The 14,096-nt window shown below is 45.3% G+C and overlaps 1 protein-coding gene across 1 annotated transcript in view; it reads right to left on the reverse strand.

Annotated features, from left to right (window-relative positions):
• Window positions 1–14,096, reverse strand: part of LOC311106155 (short transient receptor potential channel 4-like) — a gene marked incomplete at both ends in the record, with an annotated part of 34,057 nt that overhangs the window by 9,577 nt on the left and 10,384 nt on the right. Inside the window, 2 exons of the mRNA XM_084148483.1 lie at window positions 711–861; window positions 1,048–1,233. Of these exons, the coding sequence (XP_084004609.1) occupies window positions 711–861; window positions 1,048–1,233 (337 nt within the window). The remainder of the gene's footprint in view (window positions 1–710; window positions 862–1,047; window positions 1,234–14,096) is intronic.

Consider the following 14,096-nt stretch of genomic DNA (forward strand, 5'->3'; position numbering starts at 1 on the left):
CCTACGTCTGTATGTATGTTTGTGTTGTCGGTATGCGTGTTATGTTTCTATCTGTTTCGGAGCCTGTTAGTCCAAGAGCCGATGCTCCGGTACCATTTGCTGGACGGTATGTCTTGGGTAGCTGCAGTCTTTGGCAATTTTTCGGGCCTTCCTCTGACATCGCCTGATATAGAGGTCCTGGATTGCAGGGAGCTCGGCCCCAGTGATGTACAGGGCTGTCCACACTACCCTCTGTAGCGCTTTGCTATTGAGGGTGGTGCATTTGCCATATCAAGCGGTGATGCAGGACAGGCAGACAGTTATGAGCAGGTAGACAGGTAGCATACCCATGCATCCTGCCATGCGGTTGTACTGAACAGAACACCATAATGGGAGTTACATCGGAAACACATAGGCTGGGTTGTCTTACAATACAGTGTGCGTTCAATGCATGAAAACCAGCTGTAAAAGGTAGATAGAGTATTTGGCTGAAACACAAGCTTGGTTTCCACCATTTCCTGTCAGAATTGTCATCAACTAACATCATTAACATCAATAGCAGTTTACTTGGTATGTCTCAAATGACACTCTATTATCAGCTGACCTTCTGTGAAGTTGAAATCTTGTTATGTATCATAGTGCAGGAATAAAGCACTAGGGAGGGAGCAGCATGTGTCCGGGTCTTTCCTTTCTTGATCAGCACATCTACGCGCGCACACACACACTCTTACCCAGTACCCAGGGCAGTATCATCCATTCCACCACAGTAGGAGTCGGTCCCTGTCTGTTGGGGTCTGTAGAGACGATGTGCTGAGAGGCCAGCAGCAGCAGGAACAGGAAGGTGAGATACGACGTTGTGTGGCAGATAAACTTGATGAAGGGCTTCCTAATGATGAAGAAGAAGATTACTTTATTGTCCATTAGGTCTAACAGAAATTCAACTTCAGCTCCCTGACAGATTTTTCCCATCAGACCAGGGAAGCTCCCTGACAGATTTTTCCCATGAGACCAGGGATTCAAACTGGCAACCCTCTAGTTGCTGGCCTGCCTCTCTAACCTCTAGGCCACTTGCCTGATGAAGTATCCATAGCGGCTCTTAGGAGAGACCAGGTAGCAAAGGGAGAAGACGGGGAAGAGGAGGCCGATGAAGACACAGGTTAGGAATTTCCCTGCCCAGTGACGACGCCTCCACCCAGGGAACTCATCGTACCAACGAGACGCAAGCAACTGCTGACAGTTGGGCTGGGCTACAAACTGGAGGAGGGAGATTGAGGAGGAGGGGAGGGGAGAAGGAGGAGGGGAGGGGAGGGGAGGAGAGAGAGAGAGAGAGGGAGGAAAAAGAGGAGGGAGAGAGGGATAGAGGTGGTATGAAGAGGGAGGGAGGGAGGGAGGGAGGGAGGGAGGGAGGGAGGGAAAGAGAGAGTGAGTCAGCCTTTATGATACATGCAACTTCACAATGTTTACTATTCTTTCTCACTTGCTTTCCACTCCACATTGACAAACAACTGACACGAAAACAGGCACATCTTAAGCAAGCCTGGGCAGTTGGGTACAGCATACAGCATACTGACAGTTGGACAGTTGGACAGTTGGGCACAGCAGTAAACACACTCAGCTAATGGAGGAGGTCAATTGAGTTCCCAGATTACATTATGTGTGCATCCCAAATGACACTCTATGTGCCATTTGTGACGCAGTCAATGACTGTTCAGTCTGGTTTAGTCCAGCATCACCTCAAGCTGTTAATGACCTTAATGTGCATGATCATTCTGATGAGTGTTACCAGCTGTCCCTGGCCTGGTCCCAAGTGTCCCTCCCTGGCATCTCTGTTCCTCTCTAATATCCTCTTCACACACTGTTCTGCGCTGTGTCGGATGCTTTCTCTTCATATTGTCCTTGTCAGCACGGTTCCAGGAACTGTGGTGGATGTGTAACCAGACCATTACAGTTAGGCTCAACTAGACTCAGTAGTGTGAAAAGGGTATGTCTCTCAGATCAGCCTCTGCTTACAAGGCTTGATAAGGAACACTCTATTAGTCTCAGGCACTATCTAAAACACTCTCTGTCTCAGTCGCTCTCTGACTGATGACCTCACTAATGACCTCATCCCCCACAATGCCCTGCTCTAAGTGATGGGGATCCATTTGGTTGTAATTTCTTTGTAATTCTGTTAGACTGAGATTAACCTCACCGTCACACAGAGCAGCGCAGATGTCCAGCAGATGGTTCTATCAAATCTCACAGAGACAAAAACATAATCATGTTTAATGAGGAACAGATTTGACAGACAGGCACTCTTTCAAACAGGAACATAGAGTTCTTTATAAATGTCTCTCTATGGAGACTTGAGTCTTATCTCTGTTCTATCCCTAACTCTAAAGCGATATAGCATGTTGTGTATTTTCCATAGTGTCATACTGTAAATGTCCATCTCATGGAAAGGGTTAAAAGTATTTAGCAATGAATTTGTGTTTTTTCTGCAGTTCTCAGTCCACTTCACTCTCTAGGTGAGAACATATGCAGTATCCACTTCTACTCAGGAGGGGGCAACATTTCACAACTTCCATTTCATAACCTTACTGTACCTGCTCATCTACAGTATCCGTAGCAGCAACCAAAAATAAACAAAAAATTCACAATACAGTGCTGTACACTTAACATGAGACAATATTCCCACAAACTACTGACGGCATACAAGCCATGAGAAGAGCACAAAATGTCTGACCCCCACACACTATTTATTCCCTAGTTAGTGCACTACTTTTAAATAGGGAATAGGGTGCCATATGGGACGTGGCCAAGGTTGTTGTTTTCCTGTGCATGCTGCTTTCTGTGTAATTTAGATGTATTGTGAGTTAGTATCCCAAGGAAACATTCAGTCAGAGCATTATCATATTTGTAGCATCATTATTGATGTATCATTATGTTTCATTATGTTCCCATCAAGGGACTGGACAGCAGACTGAGTATTCAGACCCCTTGACTTTTTCCACATTTTGTTACGTTACAGCCTTATTCTAAAGTTGATTAAATCGTTTTTTTCACTATCAATCTACACACAATACCCCATAATAACAAAGCAAAAACAGGTTTTTAGAAATGTTTGCAAATTTATTTAAAAAAATAAAAAACTTAAATATCAAATCAAATCAAATCAAATTTTATTGGTCACATGCGCCGAATACAACAGGTGCAGACATTACAGTGAAATGCTTACTTACAGCCCTTAACCAACAGTGCATTTATTTTAAACAAAAAAGTAAGAATAAAACAACAACAAAAAAGTGTTGAGAAAAAAAGAGCAGAAGTAAAATAAAGTGACAGTAGGGAGGCTATATATACAGTAAAATAAAGTGACAGTAGGGAGGCTATATATACAGGGGGATACCGTTGCATTGTCAATGTGCGGGGGCACCGGCTAGTTGAGGTAGTTGAGGTAATATGTACATGTGGGTAGAGTTAAAGTGACTATGCATAAATACTTAACAGAGTAGCAGCAGCGTAAAAAGGATGGGGTGGGGGGGCAGTGCAAATAGTCCGGGTAGCCATGATTAGCTGTTCAGGAGTCTTATGGCTTGGGGGTAGAAGCTGTTGAGAAGTCTTTTGGACCTAGACTTGGCACTCCGGTACCGCTTGCTGTGCGGTAGCAGAGAGAACAGTCTATGACTAGGGTGGCTGGAGTCTTTGACAATTTTGAGGGCCTTCCTCAAAATGGTGCAGCTGTAGAATTTTTTGAGGATCTGAGGACCCATGCCAAATCTTTTTAGTCTCCTGAGGGGGAATAGGCTTTGTCGTGCCCTCTTCACGACTGTCTTGGTGTGTTTGGACCATGATAGTTCGTTGGTGATGTGGACACCAAGGAACTTGAAGCTCTCAACCTGTTCCACTACAGCCCCGTCGATGAGAATGGGAGCGTGCTCAGTCCTCTTTTTTTTCCTGTAGTCCACAATCATCTCCTTTGTCTTGGTCACGTTGAGGGAGAGGTTGTTGTCCTGGCACCACACGGCCAGATCTCTGACCTCCTCCCTATAGGCTGTCTCATCGTTGTCGGTGATCAGGCCTACCACTGTTGTGTCGTCGGCAAACTTAATGATGGTGTTGGAGTCGTGCCTGGCCATGCAGTCATATTACATTTACATAAGTATTCAGACCCTTTATTCAGTGCTTTGTTGAAGCATCTTTGGCAGTGATTACTGCCTCGTGTCTTCATGTGTATGACGCTACAAGCTTGGCACACCTGTATATGGGGAGTTTCTCCCATTCCTTTCTGCAGATCCTCTCAAGCTCTGTCAGGTTGGATGGAGTGTTGCTGCACAGCTATTTTCAGGTCTCTCCAGAGATGTTTGATCGGGTTCAAGTCCAGGCTCTGGCTGGGCCACTCAAGGACATTCAGAGACTTGTCCCGAAGCCACTCCTGTGTTGTCTTGGCTGTGTGCTTAGCGTTGTTGTCCTGTTGGAAGGTGAACATTTGCCCCAGTCTGAGGTCCTGAGCACTCTGGAGCACGTTTTCATCAAGAATCTCTCTGTACTTTGCTCCGTTCAGCAGCTTTGCCTCGATCCTGACTAGTCTCAAGTCCCTGCCGCTGAAAAACATCCCCACAGCATGATGCTGTCACCACCATGCTTCACCGTAGGGATGGTGCCAGGTTTACTCCAGACGTGACGCTTGGCATTCAGGCGAAAGAGTTCAATCTTGGTTTCATCAGACCAGAGAATCTTGTTTCTCATGGTCTGAGAGTCTTCAGGTGCCTTTTGGTAAACTCCAAGTGGGATGTCATGTGCCTTTTACTGAGAAGTGTTTTCCGTCTGGCCACTCTACCATAAAGGCCTGATTGGCGGAGTGCTGCAGAGATGGTTGTCCTTCTGGAAGGTTCCCCCATCTCCACAGAGGAATTCTAGAGCTCTGTCATAGTGACCATCGGGTTCTTGGTCACCTCCCTGACCAAGGCCCTTCTCCCCCGATTGCTCAGTTTGGCCGGGCGGCCAGCTCTAGGAAGAGTCTTGGTGGTTACAAACTTCTTCCATTTAAGAATGATGGAGGCCACTGTGTTCTTTGGGCCCTTCAATGCTGCAGACATTTTTTGGTAACCTTCCCCAGATCTGTGCCTCAACACAATCCTGTCTCGGAGCTCTATGGACAATTCCTTCGACCTCATGGCTTGGTTTTTGCTCTGACATGCACTGTCAACTGTGTGACCTTATATAGACAGGTGTGTGCCTTTCCAAATCATGTCCAATCAATTTAATTTACCACAGGTGGACTCCAATCAAGCTGTAGAAACATCTCAAGGATGATCAATGGAAACAGGATGTACCTGTGCTCAATTTCGAGTCTCATAGCAAAGGGTCTGAATACTTACAGTGGGGAAAAAAAGTATTTAGTCAGCCACCAATTGTGCAAGTTCTCCCACTTAAAAAGATGAGAGAGGCCTGTAATTTTCATCATAGGTACACGTCAACTATGACAGACAAAATGAGGGAAAAAATCCAGAAAATCACATTGTAGGATTTTTTATGAATTTATTTGCAAATTATGGTGGAAAATAAGTATTTGGTCACCTACAAACAAGCAAGATTTCTGGCTCTCACAGACCTGTAACTTCTTCTTTAAGAGTCACACTCCAAACTCCACTATGGCCAAGACCAAAGAGCTGTCAAAGGACACCAGAAACAAAATTGTAGACCTGCACCAGGCTGGAAAGACTGAATCTGCAATAGGTAAGCAGCTTGGTTTGAAGAAATGAACTGTGGGAGCAATTATTAGGAAATGGAAGACATACAAGACCACTGATAATCTCCCTCGATCTGGGGCTCCACGCAAGATCTCACCCCGTGGGGTCAAAATGATCACAAGAACGGTGAGCAAAAATCCCAGAACCACACGGGGGAACCTAGTGAATGACCTGCAGAGAGCTGGGACCAAAGTAACAAAGCCTACCATCAGTAACACACTACGCCGCCAGGGACTTAAATCCTGCAGTGCCAGACGTGTCCCCTTGCTTAAGCCAGTACATGTCCAAGCCCGTCTGAAGTTTGCTAGAGTGCATTTGGATGATCCAGAAGAGGATTGGGAGAATGTCATATGGTCAGATGAAACCAAAATAGAACTTTTTGGTAAAAACTCAACTCGTCGTGTTTGGAGGACAAAGAATGCTGAGTTGCATCCAAAGAACACCATACCTACTGTGAAGCATGGGGGTGGAAGCATCATGTTTTGGGGCTGTTTTTCTGCAAAGGGACCAGGACGACTGATCCGTGTAAAGGAAAGAATGAATGGGGCCATGTATCGTGAGTTTTTTGAGTGAAAACCTCCTTCCATCAGCAAGGGCATTGAAGATGAAATGTGGCTGGGTCTTTCAGCATGACAATGATTCCAAACACACCGCCCGGGCAACGAAGGAGTGGCTTCGTAAGAAGCATTTCAAGGTCCTGGAGTGGCCTAGCCAGTCTCCAGATCTCAACCCCATAGAAAATCTTTGGAGGGAGTTGAAAGTCTGTGTTGCCCAGCGACAGCCCCAAAACATCACTGCTCTAGAGGAGATCTGCATGGAGGAATGGGCCAAAATACCAGCAACAGTGTGTGAAAACCTTGTGAAGACTTACAGAAAACATTTGACCTGTGTCATTGCCAACAAAGGGTATATAACAAAGTATTGAGAAACTTTTGTTATTGACCAAATACTTATTTTCCACCATAATTTGCAAAAAAATTAATAAGAAATCCTACAATGTGATTTTCTGGATTTTTTTTCCTCATTTTGTCTGTCATAGTTGACGTGTACCAATGATGAAGATTACAGGCCTCTCTCATCTTTTTAAGTGGGAGAACTTGCACAATTGGTGGCTGACTAAATACTTTTTTTCCCCACTGTATGTAAATAAGGTATTTCTGTTTTTTATTTTTAATACATTTGCAAAGATTTCTAAAAATCTGTTTTTGCTTTGTCATTATGGGGTATTGTGTGTAGATTGATGAGGATTTTTTTTAGTTAATTCATTTTAGAATAAGGCTGTAACGTAACAAAATATAGAAAACGTAAAGGGGTCTGAATACTTTCCGAACGCACTGTATGTACAAAAGTATGTGGACACCCCTTCAAATGAGTGGATTCGGCTATTTCAGCCACACCCGTTGCTGACAGGTGTATAAAGTCGAGCACACAGCCATACAATCTCCACAGACAAACATTGACAGTAGATGGCCTTACATAGGATGCCACCTTTCTAACAAGTCAGTTCGTGCCCTGCTAGAGCTGCCCCAGTCAACTGTAAGTGTTGTTGTTGTGAAGAGGAAACGTCAAGGAGCAACAACGGCTCAGCCGCGAAGTGGTAGGCCACACAAGCTCACAGAACGGGACCATCAAGTGCTGAAGAGCGTAGCTTTTTAAAAACCGTCTGTCCTACCAAGTTCCAAACTGCATCTGGAAGAATTGTCAGCACAAGAACTGTTCGTCGGGAGCTTAATGAAATGGGTTTCCATGTCCAAGCAGCCGCACACAAGCCTAAGATAACCATGTCCAATCCCAAGTGTCGGTTGGAGTGGTGTAAGGCCCGACGCCATTGGACTCTGGAGCAGTGGAAATGCGTTCTCTGCAGTTGTTACGGATACAGGTATCCTGTGTTTTTGTGTGTTTCTCTCCTTCTGCCCTAATCACAGGTGTCCTGTATGTTCCTGATTGGTGGTCGTTGAGGTGTCTGCTGATTGGACCAATCAGTGAACATTCCTGTGTATTGCACCACCTGTTACTCGTTTGTTCAATCACACATCCCATTGTATAAAAACCAGTCTTGTGTTTGTTGAGAGAGAGAGAATATTGCCGTATGTGAGTATGGACACGGTGGTGTCCTGTTTTTGGTTACTCACTAATTTGCTGTTTATTATGATTGGTAATTCTGTTAGACTACTGTTTTGTTATGTGAGTGCGGATACTGTTGTGTCCTGTGTATTGTGTACTACTTAATTGCTGATTACCCTGTTTGGTAGCTTTGTGTGTTTCTGGGAAAAGGGGAGTTTAAGCTAGTTGCCCTTGGGCGTACATTACCCGTAGGAAGAAATCTGTCTAAAAACACTAGTTAGACCTGAGCGGACCACCCACTGTACTTTTGTATGACTAGCAGTAGCCTAGCTGTTCTTCAGGCAGGCTAGATCAGTTTAGGGGGTTTTACACTATTGTTTCATTTCTTGGGTCCTGCTCAGCCCTTTTTCCCAAACCCTTACCGTGTGTTCTGAAATAAACCATTTGTGTTTGACGGTAGTTCATGGTTGTTGTGTCACATTTGTTTTCACTGCTCCATGCCACACTCCTAATTTGCATAATTTATGTTACGGGTCTCATGTCCATCCACCCTAGACGTTTAGAGCCACGGGGTTCGTAACATAAAGTGGGGGCTCATCCGGGATCCATCCCGTGCTACTCATGCAAATTAGTAAGTGTCTGGTTCAGTGTTGAGCTTGGCAGCTGTACTACCTGTTTTTTGTGTGTTCAGTAGTCGACGGCTCGTGTTGCTAGTAGGATGGCTACTTTTGAGTTGGAGGCATTTTTGGAAAACCCTACGTGGGGGGTTTTTGAGAATTGCCGTAGAGTGGATCTACAGGTTTTGGCTGACCACTTTTCTTTACCCATACCGAGGGGTTTAGTGAAAGCAGAAGTTAGGGAAGTAGTGCTAGCGATATTGTTAAACGAGCGAGTGCTTGAGTTACCGCCGCCTGATCCTGCTGCTCCTGTAGGGGATGTGGTTGCTGCACCTGTAAGCCCATCAGTGTCTGAGGACGAGACTAAGGCTCCAGCCACATTGCCCCGTTATGACCCACTCTCCCCACTGACTGACAGTGATGCCAGGATCGATGTCCGCTCGACACGGCTCCAAATGGAGGCGGAAGAGCGGGCACAAATCAGGCAAGACAAGCTGGAGATGCGTAAAATGGAGCTAGAGGCAGAACAGGAGACGCGTAAGATGGAACTGGAGATGCGTAAGATGGAACTGGAGGTGCGTAAAATGGAACTAGAGGCAGAAACAGCGAGGTTAGTCTCTGCTAATACTATGCCTGCTAGTGAGCCATCCTCACCAGCTGTGTCATCTGCTACGTTTGATATTAGTAGGCAGATCACCTTGGTACCTGTGTTCAGGGAGTCAGAGGTTGATTCCTATTTCAGTGTGTTTGAACGTATAGCGGTAGCATTGAAATGGCCCAAAGAGGTATGGTGCCTATTACTTCAGTGTAAACTAACAGGTAAAGCCCAAGAGGTGCTGGCAGCACTACCTCTTGAAGACAGTTTGAATTATGACGTGGTCAAAGCTACTGTTCTTCGTGCCTATGAGCTTGTTCCTGAGGCATATCGACAGAGATTTAGGTCTCATAAAAAGTCTCCTACTCAGACTTATGTGGAGTTTGCTAGAAACAAAGGAAATCTGTTTGACAAATGGCACAGTGCTGGTAAAGTAACTGATTTTAACTCTCTACGGGAGTTAATCTTGTTAGAAGAGTTAAAAAATTGCTTACCCGAACGCATTGTAGTTTATCTGAACGAACAGAAAGTATCCTCACTGTCGGAAGCGTCTGTATTGGCAGACGAGTTTGTATTGACGCATAAGAGCGTGTTTTCGGCTCGGACGGAGGGCAGGGTTGCGGAGTTGCTAACTTTTAATCCTAGTCGACCAGCAGTACATCCAGCACGCCCAAAAGATGTGCGTCACTGTTTCTATTGTCATAAGGTGGGACATATGGTTAATGATTGCTTTCTGCTAAAACGCAAACCGGGGATGCCTCAGCACGCCAGGCCGCCAACGGGTGTTGGGCTGATTCGTACGGTTGTAAGGCCGGAATCAAGACAGAAGCCTCATAGTGAATGTGGTTTGAAAGTCCCTGTCCCAGATCACAGTTATGAACCGTTCATTTTTGAGGGGTTTGTTTCTATATCAGATGACGAAGCGTCTCAGCGTCCAGTTAGAATCCTCAGAGATACTGGTGCGGCGCAGTCGTTCATACTCGCTGATGTGTTGCCCTTGTCCAGTAATACATATTGTGGTTCCAGTGTGTTAGTACAAGGTATTGAAATGGGATTTGTCCCAGTGCCATTGCACTTTGTGAACGTACACTCTGAGTTAGTCAGTGGATTGTTCAGAGTTGGCGTACGTCCTATGTTGCCAGTAAAAGGTGTGACATTTATAATGGGCAACGATATTGCCGGAGGAAAGGTGATACCCGTATTAGAGGTATTGGATAAAAGTGACCAGGCTCTCTCCGAGGAGCTGGCACAGGGTTATCCAGATGTGTTCCCCGCTTGTGCTGTCACACGTGCTCAAGCACGACAAGTGGGTGAAGTGATAGATTTGTCGAACACGATTCTATTCAGAGAGTGTGACCCAGAGGATAGTTCGGGTGCTACCTCTGGTAAGCTGGTGCAGTCTGACCAACAGCCCAGAGAAAGGAAGAAGGATGTGGAACTTGTTGCTGAGGCAATACAGTTACCAGTTACTCGTGAGCAGCTGATCGCTAACCAACAGGTTGACATTAGCCTGGCTAAATGTTTTTCTAGTGTTGTCTCAGAGGACGAGCTAAAGAAGAAAAACATGGCATATTTCATTGATGGTAATCTCCTCATGCGTAAATGGACATCCCATGTTGACGCTGGCGAAGATTGGAATGCTGTTTACCAAATAGTGATTCCTACAGCCTTTCGACAAAATGTTTTATCCCTCGCTCATGATCACCAGTGGTCCGGACATCTGGGAATCACCAAGACTTATGATCGTGTTTTGCGACATTTCTTTTGGCCTGGCTTAAAACAAGATGTGGCTCAGTTCTGTCGGACTTGCCACACCTGTCAAGTAGTTGGGAAACCGAACCAGGTTATTTCCCCCGCGCCTCTTTGTCCCATACCGGCCATAGGTGAACCATTCGCACATGTGATGGTTGATTGTGTTGGACCATTACCAAAAACAAAATCTGGTAACCAGTTTATGTTGACAATTATGTGTGTGGCCACCAGGTACCCAGAGGCCATTCCTCTGCGAAGGATTACTGCTCCGGTGGTGAGTAAAGCGTTGATCAAATTCTTCTCAACTTTTGGATTACCTAAGGTGATACAAACTGATCAGGGTACGAATTTCCTTTCTAAACTTTTCAAACAAGTGTTAAAATCCTTGTCAGTTACACACCGTGTGTCAAGCGCATATCACCCAGAGTCTCAGGGTGCGCTTGAACGTTGGCATCAGACCCTGAAGTCTATGCTCCGTAAATATTGCTTGGAATCTGAGAAAGATTGGGATGAGGGAGTTCCTCTAGTGTTGTTTGCTGTCCGTGAGACAGTACAGGAATCTCTAGGGTTCAGCCCAGCTGAACTGGTGTTTGGACACACCATGAGAGGACCTATGAAAGTCCTTAAGGATCAGTTTTTGTCACAAGAGTTGTGTGTGAAAGAAAATGTGTTGGACTACGTTAGTCGCTTTCGTGAGCGCCTACATGCTGCCTGTGCTCTAGCAAAGGAAGCACTGTCTTCCTCACAGAAACGGATGAAACGACACTATGACACACAGGCTGTTTCTCGTTCACTGCAGCCAGGTGACCGAGTTCTTGTGTTGTTGCCTGTGCCAGGAGCGTCATTGTCAGCACGTTTCTCGGGTCCTTATGTCATTGAAAAGAAACTAACTGAAACTGACTACGTGATACAGACTCCTGATAGAAAACGCCAATCTCGTGTGTGCCACGTTAACATGTTGAAGACATACCACACCAGACCCGTCACTCAGGTAGACAGTCCAGAGAAACCGGCCGAGTCGGCTGTCTCTATTGCTGCTACGGCTGTAGTGGGAGGTCATGTTAATGACGTGGACGGAGATGGTTTGGAGTTGCGCAATACTCAGCAGCAGTGTGCTAGATTGCCCAATTCAGAGATGCTGCTGTCTCTCCCATCAAGCCTGATTCATTTAACGGACAGACAGTCAGATGATATTGTGAGACTATTACACAGCTTTCCGTGTCTTTTTAATGATGTTCCTACATGTACAAATGTGTTAGAACATGACATTAATGTTGGAAACGCTGCACCTATCAAGCAACATCCTTATCGTGTCAACGTCTCTAAGAGAAAGATAATGAGGGGTGAGGTCGGTTATTTGCTGGAGAATAACCTGGCTATGCCAAGTTCAAGTCCTTGGAGTTCTCCGTGCATTCTGGTTCCTAAACCTGATGGGACCTCCAGATTATGTACGGACTATCGGAAGGTCAATGCTGTCACAGTGCCCGATTCGTTCCCGTTACCCAGACTGGATGACTGTATTGATACTGTTGGTGCTGCTACTTATGTAACCAAACTAGATCTTCTAAAAGGTTACTGGCAGGTGCCGTTAACCCCACGTGCCTCCGACATCTCTGCCTTTGTGACCCCAGATCACTTCCTACAATATGCTGTCATGGCATTTGGGATGCGGAACGCACCAGCCACTTTCCAACGCCTGGTTAATACAGTATTGGCTGGAGTTCCTAATTGTAGTGCTTACCTTGATGATCTGGTAATTTATTCAACTGAGTGGTCTGATCATGTTAACACTCTAAGGGTAGTGTGTGAACGTCTAGCAACCGCTTCTCTAACCCTGAACTTAGCAAAGTGCGAGTTTGGGAAGGCCACTGTTACTTATCTTGGTAAACAGGTCGGCCATGGTCAGGTGCGCCCTGTAGATGCCAAGGTCTCAGCTATAAACGCATTTCCCGCACCTACCACCAGAAGAGAGCTACGCCGTTTTTTAGGGATGGTTGGCTACTACCGTAGTTTCTGTAAACATTTCTCTGCGGTAGTTGCTCCATTAACGGATTTGCTCAGTCCGGCAAGAAAATTTGTATGGTCTGAAGATTGTTGTACTGCTTTCAACACTGCTAAAGCACTCTTATGTAGTACTCCTGTTCTTGCTGCGCCAGATTTTGAACGACCGTTTAAACTGGAGGTAGATGCAAGTGCCAGAGGTGCGGGTGCTGTTCTACTGCAGCAAGACCAGAGTGGAGTGGACCATCCTGTCTGTTATTTTTCACGGAAATTTAACAAATGTCAGACAAACTATTCCACCATTGAACAAGAAGCTCTAGCTTTGTTGTTAGCTCTGCAGTACTTTGAAGTTTATGTTGGTTCCAGTGCATTACCAGTGATAGTTTATACTGACCATAACCCCTTAGTTTTTCTCCACCGGATGTACAACCAGAACCAACGCCTTATGCGTTGGGCACTTGTCGTGCAAAATTATAATTTGGAGATCCGCCACAAAAAGGGGTTAGATAATGTGATGGCAGATGCTTTGTCTCGTGTTTGATGATCTAGGTTTTTTTTGTTATCCCGGCAGGATGATTTGTGAATTTGGGTGTTGTGATAGTACGTGTGTCGCAAACCATTGTGGTTTGCTCTTTTAAGGGTGGGAGTGTTACGGATACAGGTATCCTGTGTTTTTGTGTGTTTCTCTCCTTCTGCCCTAATCACAGGTGTCTTGTATGTTCCTGATTGGTGGTCGTTGAGGTGTCTGCTGATTGGACCAATCAGTGAACATTCCTGTGTATTGCACCACCTGTTACTCGTTTGTTCAATCACACATCCCATTGTATAAAAACCAGTCTTGTGTTTGTTGAGAGAGAGAGAATATTGCCGTATGTGAGTATGGACACGGTGGTGTCCTGTTTTTGGTTACTCACTAAGTTGCTGTTTATTATGATTGGTAATTCTGTTAGACTACTGTTTTGTTATGTGAGTGCGGATACTGTTGTGTCCTGTGTATTGTGTACTACTTAATTGCTGATTACCCTGTTTGGTAGCTTTGTGTGTTTCTGGGAAAAGGGGAGTTTAAGCTAGTTGCCCTTGGGCGTACATTACCCGTAGGAAGAAATCTGTCTAAAAACACTAGTTAGACCTGAGCGGACCACCCACTGTACTTTTGTATGACTAGCAGTAGCCTAGCTGTTCTTCAGGCAGGCTAGATCAGTTTAGGGGGTTTTACACTATTGTTTCATTTCTTGGGTCCTGCTCAGCCCTTTTTCCCAAACCCTTACCGTGTGTTCTGAAATAAACCATTTGTGTTTGACGGTAGTTCATGGTTGTTGTGTCACATTTGTTTTCACTGCTCCATGCCACACTCCT

This window comes from Coregonus lavaretus (genome assembly GCF_964263955.1).
Source record: "Coregonus lavaretus genome assembly, chromosome: 30".
In the NCBI taxonomy this organism is placed as follows: domain Eukaryota; kingdom Metazoa; phylum Chordata; class Actinopteri; order Salmoniformes; family Salmonidae; genus Coregonus; species Coregonus lavaretus.